Genomic DNA, 12,370 nt, shown 5'->3' with positions numbered 1-12,370 from the left:
ACACAGTGTCATATCAGTTTCAGGTATACAGTTACAGGGATCCAGCAGTTCTGTACGTTCGTCGCTGTTCATCGTTCGTAAGTGAGGCAGAGACCTTGCAGACACCCCGCACACGAGCAAGGGCAGCTATTCGTTTTCATAAATATTGGAACACTTTTTGGGTCTCTGGTATTCAGACCCTGCAGATCAGGTTTCTGCCACTGCCTGCGTGAGGACTGCATGCAAGAAGGGAATTGCAGCCCCTAGAGGAAATTGATTTTAGCTCCCTTTCCTTCAGCAGCTTCTCTAATATCCTGAAATTGTCAGTGTTTGGTGGAGTCCTTTGATTGCCCTGCTGACTAGGAGAGCCAGCCTTTGGTACTAGAGGCTTCTAAGTGGCCTCTTGGGATGCTAGAGAAGCAGTCACTCTTCCTGGCTGTTACTCATGGCTCTGAGGCCTTAGGAATGATGGTCATAAAATCTTATAGTCCTGGAAGCAGCAAACAAGGTGTGAAGTATTCCTGCCAGTGAACACTAGGGCTTCCCTCTGTAAGTGAGGATACATTGCACCAAGCAGGCTTTCCAGCTTCCATACTCCTACACACTGCATCCAGCATAATCAAGGTATAGATTTTAACCCTAAACTTGACTTTGAAATTCCCAGAAACACAAGGTGCTAACAAACTGTACCAAATACCAAGATGGGAATATATAGAGTCAGCCTCAGAGCTAACCTTTGCTCCTTAGATAGGCTTTCACAATGGAAGAAATCAAAAAAGTTGCCAGGTTTGCCTGATAAAGCCATTCCTGCCTGGTTTTTTTTTTTTTTTTCTGGTGGAAATGGTATTTTCTGGTCCTCAAGAACTGACTTAACTTGGCTGTAGCAATCATTACACAGGCCCATACTTCATCTCCTTTATAGTCTCTGAAGGACTGAAAGCAGAGCCCTAGAGGATGGCTCACTCTGTTTTACCACTGCAAGGAAGAGGAAAGTTCTGTCGCACAGGCCCCGCCTTCTGGGAACATGGCCCAGATTGCAGGCCAGTCTCCGGGAAACCTGCATCACCCAGTTGCCGTGGAAAGGACTCACAAGGACGTTGGAAGCTGTGCTGAGCTGGCCTGAGTAGATGCAGTGCTGCCATCAGAAGTACAATGAGAAGACAAGGGACAGGGATGGGGAGGAGTACAGACAGAGTCTCTAAACCATTCTGTCTGGGTAGGGTTGTGCAGGAGGCTCCTACTAACTCAGGAGGAGGCTTCTTGGGCATACTTGAGCACAGGCAGTGAAAATGCTCATGAACTTCAGGCCTCTAGCATCTGGACCAGGGGATATGAACATCTCACAACTTAAATTCCTCTGGAAAAGAGGTAGAAACCCCAGGGATAGTGTATTGTATTTAAGCAGAAACATACAGGTTTTCCTTGCTAAATCGACACTGAACAGAAAAATCTGGAACTATCATAGGGTTACTCACAAATCCTCTTCTGCCTAAATTAGTGAACTCTGTTCCTTGACCTCAGAATGATTTTCAGGTAGTTTGCTGAACCTCCCATTAATTCTTTGGAAAGATAGTCTCCTACCAAATGCCTGTTGAACATTTATTTTAGCTGGGCTGGACCAGTTTTATCTATGAACTCTAAAAAGCCAAGAAAAGGAGTATCTCAGAAAGCCATAGGGGAGAATTTGCTTTATTCTCAATCGCTTCCAGGGCATTTGAAAGTAGGTACTGTGGCCCCACATGGAAAGCTTCCATAGAGAGACCAAAGAAAGCATAAACTAATATATATTGGGTTTTGTTGTTCAGGTGAACATAAGATCCACTTTATTCCTGGAATGATTGGTCCTTTTCTGGGTGTGACACTGGTCCCACAGCCAGAAGTGCGGAATATCATGATTCCCATCTTTCATGACATGATGGACTGGGAGCAGAGAAAAAATGGCAACTTCAAACAGGTAAGACAACACCCGGCAGTGTTCAGGGTGCTCTCCTCTGGATGGACCCCTCTGCCCAGGCAGGTGACCCAAATGGCCAGAATGTGGTTCCACTGGTAATGGACTGTAGTTTGACCATCTTGAATCCTGCTCAAGGGTTTTCCCTTGCCAGCCAGAATTGATTGTGGATTTTCTTTATGAAGTTAGAGGTCAGAAAATAATCAAAGGAAAGAAATGAACATCTGAGAAAGAAACTTTCTGTTCAAGGAGAGAATGGTTTAAGACTGTAACCTCCCAGCTTCATCCAGGAGAGGGCCCTAGGAGCATGTTGTCCTCCCTCCCTGGCATTTCTATGACTAGAACCAAGACCGGATGACTTCTCATGGCTCAGGGTAGCCCAGAATTTCATGGACTCTTGCACAGGAGGTATAAATAAGCCCTTAGCTTCTTACTAAATAGCTTTAGGCTGTACCTCTGTGCAAATCTTTTGCTACCTCTAAGGTAGAGGAGATGGCCCCTGACTTTCTATGTGTAGCTCCGGGGAATAGGACTAGGATCAGTAGGGATCAGTGGTAGGGAAGCTGATTTTAACTAATAAAAGAAATAACTTGCTAGCAACAGGAACTGTCTAGTGTAGGCTGGCCTGCTTTAGGGGGTGGGGAGTTCCTCTTTGCTTGTGATTGTCAAGCAGATAGTCCCAGGGGGCCTCTAGGAAATTTCCGTATTGGGTTGGAGACTGTACCACTTCCCAATAAGCTCCCTCCCAACACTGTGGCTTGGGATGAACCAGTGATCTTTTTTTTTTTTTTTCAGCATAATAGTATTCATTGTTTTTGCACCACACCCAGTGCTCCATACAATACGTCCCTCCCTAATACCCACCAGTGATCTTAAAGTGAGTGACTATAACAGTGAGGAGCAGACCAGGCAAACAATAATTTTAAAATTTTTATTTATTTATTTTTAAATTTATTAAGAGTAAAATTCATTCTTTGTGATTTATAGTTCTGTAAATTTTGGCAAACACATAGTCATGTAACCACCATCACAATCAAGATTTTCTAAATTCCTAAAAATTCCATCTTGCTGGTGACTAACATAACACAATAAAAAAAATCCATCTTGCTACCTTTTTGTAGTTAAACCCTCCCCCTATCTTTAACCTATGGCAACCATTGATCTATTCTGTACCACTGTAGGTGGGCCTTTTCCAGAATGTCATGTGAATGGAATCATGTAAACTGTAGCCTTTGGAGACTGGCTTCTTTCACTCAGCGTAATGCCATCAAGAGACTCATCCACGTGGTTGCACATGTCGGTTTTTCTATGGCTGAGTAGTATTCCATGGCAGTTTATTCGTCATTTGAAAGATATTTGCATTATTTCCACTTTTTGTTGATTGTGAATATAGCTGCTAACATTTCTTTACAGGTTTTTGTTTGAATATAAACTTTCATTTTTTTAGGTAGAGATCTAGGAATAGGGTTGCTAGATATTGTGGTAAATGTATGTTTAACTTTATTAGGTGCTATCAAATTTTATTCCAAAATGGCAATACCATTTTGAAATCCCAACAGCATGTATGAGACTTATAGTTGATCCATATGCTCACCAGAATTCAATACCATCTATTTACATGTTTATTTTAGCCATTCTTTTTTTTTTATTTATTTATTTGAGAGAGAGAAGGAAAGAGAGGGGGAGAGTACAAGTGGGAAAAGAGAGGCAGAAGGAGACGGGGAGAGAGAGAATCCTCAAGCAGATTCCCTGCTGAGTGCACAGCCTGATGCAGGGCTCAATCCCAGGACCCTGAGATCATGACCCAAGCTGAAACCAAGAGTTAGACATTTAACCAACTGAGCCCCCAGATACCCCTATTTTAACCATTCTAAGAGGTACATAGTTATGTATCATGGTAGTTTTAATTTCCATCTCTTTAATGATTAATGATGAAGAGCATCTTTTTTTTAAATTTTTATTTATTTTCAGCATAACAGTATTCATTGTTTTTTCACCACACCCAGTGCTCCATGCAATCTGTGCCCTCCCTAATACCCACCACCTGGTTCCCCCAACCTCCCACCCCCTGCCCCTTCAAAACCCTCAGGTTGTTTTTCAGAGTCCATAGTCTCTCATGGTTCACCTCCCCTTCCAATTTCCCTCAACTCCCTTCTCCTCTCCATCTACCCTTGTCCTCCATATTATTTGTTATGCTCCACAAATAAGTGAAATCATATGATAATTGACTCTCTCTGCTTGACTTATTTCATTCAGCATAATCTCTTCCAGTCCCGTCCATGTTGCTACAAAAGTTGGGTATTCGTCCTTTTTGATGGAGGCATAATACTCCATAGTGTATATGGACCACATCTTCCTTATCCATTCATCCGTTGAAGGGTATCTTGGTTCTTTCCACAGTTTGGCGACCATGGCCACTGCTGCTATAAACATTGGGGTACAGATGGCCCTTCTTTTCACTACATCTGTATCTTTGGGGTAAATACCCAGTAGTGCAATGGCAGGGTCATAGAGAAGCTCTATTTTTAACTTCTTGAGGAATCTCCACACTGTTCTCCAAAGTGACTGCACCAACTTGCATTCCCACCAACAGTGGAAGAGGGTTCCCCTTTCTCCACATCCTCTCCAACACATGTTGTTTCCTGTCTTGCTAATGAGGACATACAAATGGCTATCAGACACATGAAAAAATGTTCATCATCACTAGCCATCAGGGAGATTCAAATCAAAACCACATTGAGATACCACCTTATACCAGTTAGAATGGCCAAATTAGCAAGACAGGAAACAACATGAAGAGCATCTTTTAATGTATTTGCTTACCATCTTTATATAATCTTTGGTGAAGTGATTATGCAAAACTTGTGTTCATTTTTAATTGGGTTATGTTTTCTTATTGTTGAGTTTTGAGTTTCTTATTGTTAATATATATATACATCCATATGTATTCTGGATGTCAGCCCTTTTTTGAATATATGATTTACAAATATTTCCTCCTAGTACTTAGCTTGTCTTCCGTTTACCACAGTGTCTTTTGCAGAAAAAAAATTTTTTTATTTTATTATTTTATTTTCAGCATAACAGTATTCATTGTTTTTGCACCACACCCAGTGCTCCATGCAATCTGTGCCCTCCCTAATACCCACCACCTGGTTCCCCCAACCTCCCACCCCCCGCCCCTTCAAAACCCTCAGGTTGTTTTTCAGAGTCCATAGTCTCTCATGGTTCACCTCCCCTTCCAATTTCCCTCAACTCTCTTCTCCTCTCCATCTCCCCATGTCCTCCGTGTTACCCCTTATGCTCCACAAATAAGTGAAACCATATGATACTTGACTCTCTCTGCTTGACTTATTTCATTCAGCATAATCTCTTCCAGTCCCGTCCATGTTGCTACAAAAGTTGGGTGTTCATCCTTTCTGATGGAGGCATAAAACTCCATAGTGTATATGGACCACATCTTCCTTATCCAATCGTCTGTTGAAGGGCATCTTGGTTCTTTCCACAGTTTGGCGACCGTGGCTATTGCTGCTATAAACAAACATTGGGGTACAGATGGCCCTTCTTTTCACTACATCTGTATCTTTGGGGTAAATACCCAGTAGTGCAATTCACATTACCTGATTTCAAGCTTTACTACAAAGCTGTGATCACCAAGACAGCATGGTACTGGCATAAAAACAGACACATAGACCAGTGGAACAGAGTAGAGAGCCCAGATATGGACCCTCAACTCTACAGTCAAATAATCTTCGACAAAACAGGAAAAAATATCCAGTGGAAAAAAGACAGTCTCTTCAATAAATGGTGCTGGGAAAATTGGACAGTTATATGTAGAAGAATGAAACTCGACCATTCTCTTACACCATACACAAAGATAAACTCAAAATGGATAAAAGACCTCAACGTGAGACAGGAATCCATCAGAATCCTAGAGGAGAACATAGGCAGTAACCTCTTTGATATCACCCACAGCAACTTCTTTTGAGATATGTCTCCAAAGGCAAAGGAAACAAAAGCGAAAATGAACTTTTGGGACTTCATCAAGATCAAAAGCTTCTGCACAGCAAAGGAAAAAGTCAACAAAACAAAGAGGCAACCCATGGAATGGGAGAGGTATTTGCAAATGACAGTACAGACAAAAGGTTGATATCCAGGATCTATAAAGAACTCCTCAAACTCAACACACACAAAACAGATAATCATATTAAAAAATGGGCAGAAGATATGAACAGACACTTCTCCAAGGAAGACATACAAATGGCTACCAGACACATGAAAAAATGTTCATCATCACTAGCCATCAGGGAGATTCAAATCAAAACCACATTGAGATACCACCTTACACCAGTTAGAATGGCCAAAATTAGCAAGACAGGAAACAACGTGTGTTGGAGAGGATGTGGAGAAAGGGGAACCCTCTTCCACTGTTGGTGGGAATGCAAACTGGTGCAGCCACTTTGGAGAACAGTGTGGAGATTCCTCAGGAAATTAAAAATAGATCTTCCCTATGACCCTGCAATTGCACTGCTGGGTATTTACCCCAAAGATACAGATGTAGTGAAAAGAAGGGCCATCTGTACCCCAATGTTTATAGCAGCAATGGCCACGGTCGCCAAACTGTGGAAAGAACCAAGATGCCCTTCAACGGATGAATGGATAAGGAAGATGTGGTCCATATACACTATGGAGTATTATGCCTCCATCAGAAAGGACGAATACCCAACTTTTGTAGCAACATGGACAGGACTGGAAGAGATTATGCTGAGTGAAATAAGTCAAACAGAGAAAGTCAAGTATCATATGGTTTCACTTATTGGTGGAGCATAACAAATAATATAGAGGACAAGGGTAGATGGAGAGGAGAAGGGAGTTGAGGGAAATTGGAAGGGGAGGTGAACCATGAGAGACTATGGACTCTGAAAAACAACCTGAGGGTTTTGAAGGGGCGGGGTGGGAGGGTGGGGGAACTAGGTGGTGGGTATTAGGGAGGGCACAGATTGCATGGAGCACTGGGTGTGGTGAAAAAACAATGAATACTGTTACGCTGAAAATAAATAAAAAATTAAAAAAAAAAAAGTCAAAACAAAGAGGCAACCCATGGAATGGGAGAGGTATTTGCAAATGACAGTACAGACAAAAGGTTGATATCCAGGATCTATAAAGAACTCCTCAAACTCAACACACACAAAACAGATAATCATATTAAAAACTGGGCAGAAGAAATGAACAGACACTTCTCCAATGAAGACATACAAATGGCTACCAGACACATGAAAAAATGTTCATCATCACTAGCCATCAGGGAGATTCAAATTAAAACTACATTGAGATACCACCTTACGCCAGTGAGAATGGCCAAAATTAGCAAGACAGGAAACAACGTGTGTTGGAGAGGATGTGGAGAAAGGGGAGCCCTCTTCCACTGTTGGTGGGAATGCAAACTGGTGCAGCCACTTTGGAGAACAGTGTGGAGATTCTTCAAGAAATGAAAAATAGAGCTTCCCTATGACCCTGCAGAAAAAATTTTTTAATTCTTATGCAGTCCAGTTTCTATAACTGTGCTTTTGGGGTCATATCTGAGAACTCTTTGCCTAACCCAAGACCACAAAATTTTTTCTCCTGTGTTTCTTCTAGAGGTTTTATAATTCTATATTTAGATCTATTACCTATTTTGAGGTAACACTTGTATAAGATGTGAAGTATGGGTCAGACTCTTTTTTTTTCTTTTTCCCACATGGTTGTTCAACACCTTTTGCTGAAAAAAATACTATTCTTTGTCAAAAATCAGTTCACCATATGTGTTAAGTTCCCTTTCTGGATTCACTAGTCTTTCCATCTAAGTCTTATCTTTTACCATTACCAGAGTGTCTTGATTGTGGTAGTTTTAGAGTTATTCTTAAAATCAAATGGTGTGAATCTCCAAATTTGTTCTTTTTTCCCCCAATATTGTCTTAGCTATTCTAGTCCCTTTTCCTGTTATGTCTCAGAATTAGCCACCTCAAAAAAATAAATAAAACCTTTAAAAGGGGGAGGTTCTCTCTCTCCCTCTCCCTCTTCCCATCCCCCTTCCCCCCAAAAGACTATTGTGAATAATTGTTATCTAGCAAGCCATGTAAACCTTGTTATCCCTGATTAGAAAAATCTTGCTGCTACCTTCCTATCACGTATTCTTTGTTTTATTTATTTATTGATGATGATGATGATGATCATGTTATTTTAGTCACCATACAGTGTGTCATTAGTTTTTGATGTAGAGTTCCAAGATTCATTGTTTAAGTATAACACCCAGTGTTCCATGCAATACATGTCCTCCTTAATATCCATCACCAGGCCAACCCATCCTCCCACCCCCCTCCCCTCTAAAACCCTCAGCTTCTTTCTTGGAATCCATAATCTCTCATGATTCGTTTCCCCTCTGATACCCTCCCTTCATTTTTCCCTTCCTTCTCCTATTCTTTATGTTCCACAAGTAAGTGAAACCACATGATAATTGACTTTCTCTGCTTGACTTATTTCACTCAGCATAATCTCTTCTAGTCCCATCCATGTTGATACAAAAGTTGGGTATTCATTCTCTTTCTTTCTGATGGCTGGGTAATATTCCATTGTATATATGGACCCCATCTTCTTTATCCGTTTGTCTGTTGAAGGACATCTTGGCTCCTTCCACAGTTTGTCTATTGTGAACATTCCTGCTATGAACATTGGGATGCACATGGCCCTTCTTTTCACTACATCTGTATCTTTGGGGTAAATTCCTAGTAGTGCAATTGCCCACTCATAGGGTAGCTCTATTTTTAATTTTTTGAGAAATCTCCACACTGTTTTCCAAAGTGGCTGCACCAACTTGCATTCACACCAACAGTGTAAGAGGGCTCCCCTTTCTCCACAACTTCTCCAACATTTGTTGTTTCTTGCTTTGTTAATTTTTGCCATTCTAAATGGTATAAGGTGGTGTCTCGATGTGGTTTTGATTTGAATTTCCCTGATGGCTAATGGTGATGAACACTTTTTCATATGTCTGTTAGCCATTTGTATGTCTTCTTTAGAGAAGTATCTCTAAAGGTCTTCTGCCCATTTTTTGATGTGATAATTTGTTTTTTGGGTGTTGAGTTTGAGGAGTTCTTTATAGATCTTGGATATCAGGCCTTTGTCTGTAGTGTCACTTGCGAATATCTTCTCCCATTCCGTGGGTTGCCTCTTTGTTTGTTGACTGTTTCCTTTGCTGTGCAGAAGCTTTTTATCTTGATGAGAGTCCCAAAAGTTCATTTGTACTTTTGTTTCCTTTGTCTTTGGAGGCATATTTTGAGAGAAGTTGCTCTGGCCAATGTCAGAGAGGTTACTGATTATGTTCCCCTCCAGGATTTTGATGGATTCTTGTTTCATGTTGAGGTCTTTCATCCATTTTGTGTTTATCTTTGTGTATGGTGTAAGAGAATGGTCGAGTTTCACTCTTCTGTATATAGCTGTCCAATTTTCCCAGCACCATTTATTGAAGAGACTGTCTCTTTTCCATTGGATATTTTTTCCTGCTTTCTCGAAGATTATTTGACCTTAGAGTTGAGAGTCCATGTCTGGGCTCTCTACCCTGTTCCATTGGTCTGTGTATCTGTTTTTGTGCCAGTACTATGCTGTCTTGGTGATCACAGTTTTGTAATATAGCTTGAAATCAGGCAACGTGATGCCCCCAGCTTTGTTTTTCTTTTTCAACATTTCCTTGGCAATTCAGGGTCTTTTCTGGCTCCATACAGATTTTAGGATTGTTTGTTCCAGAATTTTGAAAAATGCCCCTATCAGATATTTTTAAAAAGTAGTCTAGTCTTTGCACCCCCCCTTTCCACTTTGCACCCTCCTATCTGTCCAGTCTAGTGTGTACCCACTTCTGTTGAAGCTGCTGTCTTCAAAATCACCCATCACCCTCTAATCACCAAAATTCAATGACTTTTTTGTCTTGATTCCAATTGTGCTTTCCACAGCTTTGGCCCTGTTAACTACTCCCCTACTTCTTCCTACCTACTAAAATTATTTTTTCTAATTATAAAAGTAGTAGTTATTTAATGTAGAAAAATTAAAATTGTAATAAGCTATAATAAAAAAAAAGTCTAATCCATAACCTCCCTAACTAGTAACTTGTGTGGGGGGCAACGTATGTAATTTTTAGACTTTTTTTTTCCATACATCAAAGTTTTTAAGTTAAAAGATGGAGTCATTGTGTATATTGTGGTTTCAAGGACCATTGTGTGTATTGATTTTGAATCTCCATTTTTAGTAGCGTCTTGTCACCCCTGTCTCTTCCTGCCAGTTCACGCTCCGCAGTACCACACTGTCGGTTCGGAGGCCACAGACTCTTCATTGCATGGCTTAGACTGCTGTGGTTTTAGTCAGGCTCCTAGTTTTAGAAACTTAGGTTCATTCCAGATTTTTGTTGCTAATATTGCAAAAAATATATCCATTCCTAATTATTTGCTTAGGTGAACTTTTCACCTAAAATTGCTGGATTAAAGAGCAAAAGCTTTCCTTAAGTTTTTACAACACCTCTTCTCTCAAAATGCTGCTGTCCACTGATGTTTTCAACTGCAGGCCGCCCTCTCTGTGTACGCTGTCCCAAGCACTGAGTGTGCTGAGATGAGTCAGCTGTTGTCCCTGCCTCCTCTGTGAGATGATGAGCTAGCTCTTGGGGGCCAGGGCTGTTTCTTGTGCTTTTACTCCTTAGAACCCATTGTGGTACCTGAGACATGCTAGATTCATGGAGATGAAAATCAAAACTAACATTCATGGAGTGCTCCCAAGAGCTAGCTAGCACACAGGGATATCAAAGAGGACTGTTAACCTCTCTTACTGCTTTGTAAGCAAGAAAACGTAGACTGAGAGAGGGAAATATCTTGTTCTGAAGTAGGCAGCTGGTTGTCACAGGACAGATGTTTGTTGAATGAATGAGTAACAAGGTGTCACTTGTCACTTTAGGAATATTGGTTCCATAGGATAAAAGTAACTCTGCAAACCTGAAATTGTCAGTATTACCAATTATGATACGATATATTTGCAGAACTTAGCATTTCATTTGACTTAAAGACATTGGTTGTGCATACATGGATCTTCAGCATTCCCGTATTTTGGATTTCTCAGTTTCTCCTAATAACTTCTTCCTTTATCAGTACTGCAGAGAGTAATGAAGTCATGTCCCCAGAGCCTTCCATCACCAGCTCCTTTGCCTAACACAGAAGTTCTAACATTTAAATAGGTATCAGAACTACCTGGAGGGCTTGTTTGAAACAGATTGCTTCTCTCCTTCCCAAGTTTCTGATCCATTGAGAGACTGAGAATTTGTATCTATTTTTTTTAAGATTTATTTATTTATTTGAGAGAAAGAGGATGGACTCACGCAAGTGGGGGGAGGGGCGGAGGGAGGGAGAGAATCTTAAGCAGGCTCATCACCCAGCAGGGCTCAATCTCATGACCCTGAGATCATGACCTGAGCCCAAATCAAGAGTTGGACATGTAACCAGCTGAGCCACCCAGGCTCTCCAAGAATGTGCATTTCTAGTGACCGATGCTGCTGCCCGATGCTGCTGGCCCAGGGACCCATTTTGAGAACTCCAGGGAACTGCTGCACCCATGTGTGCACTGTTGTACTCACTGCGGCTCCAGGTCCCCTCCCTAGCTTTGCCCCATTCTGGAAAATGCAATCTATGTGTATCTGCATGTGTGAAAAGAGATCCCTTGTTATAAACAGACTTTTCTTACACCGGGAGGAGTGTGGCTAGCTGATTACCCCAGTAAGACAAGATAAGATCTGAACTGAGAATAAGAGACCTTGGCCTCTGGGCTTGGCTCTTCCTGACTTTACAGGACCCCAGGCAAGTCCCTGCTGAAGCCTCTTCTCCACACAGAGAAAGACAGATGACATGGATCCCTAAGGACCCTTGGTCTCAGATTTTCTCTTTTCTCTGAAATGCGTATTCAAGCAGCTGACTCATCAGGCCAAACATAGATGAATGACAGTGTCCATCATGGCTACATAGTAGACTACTATAAACAGGATCGTATTTATGCATCCATTCTCATTTTCTGCTGAAGGGATTTCAGAAGCCATAATTGCCTTCAATGAATTTCCTAATCCAATTATTTTTTTTATTATTTCATTGCCTTCGGACTCATTGGTCCTATGCGAAATGAGAAAATGCTTCTGTTACAGCTCATCATTAAAAGCAGCCATGCCATTTTTGTTTACGTGAAATATCTGTATAAATACCAAATACCACATTTTTTATAGACTAATTAGGGGTTTAAAAGATATTTATCTCGCATCACTTACAACTAATTTCTCACCTCAGAATAAATCCAGGGAACCTTATTAGAAAAGTGGCTGAGCACTGCTGAGTTCTTTGCAGATCAGTGGGTGGGAACAAGTACCGTCTTGCCCCTTACAGTTTAGGAATC

At 41.1% G+C, this 12,370-nt stretch overlaps 1 protein-coding gene across 1 annotated transcript in view; it reads left to right on the top strand.

The window, feature by feature from the left end:
- The window catches only part of DOCK3 (dedicator of cytokinesis 3), a gene marked incomplete at its 3' end in the record, with an annotated part of 615,312 nt that overhangs the window by 562,097 nt on the left and 40,845 nt on the right, over positions 1-12,370 (top strand). The window contains exon 32 of the mRNA XM_080804908.1: positions 1,785-1,933. Coding sequence (XP_080661034.1) covers positions 1,785-1,933 — 149 coding nt within the window. The remainder of the gene's footprint in view (positions 1-1,784; positions 1,934-12,370) is intronic.

The sequence above is a fragment of the Martes martes genome, assembly GCF_963455335.1.
Source record: "Martes martes genome assembly, chromosome: 1".
Lineage (NCBI taxonomy): Eukaryota > Metazoa > Chordata > Mammalia > Carnivora > Mustelidae > Martes > Martes martes.
Note: the sequence above shows the minus strand (reverse complement) of the source record. Positions and strands in the feature narration are given on the sequence as shown.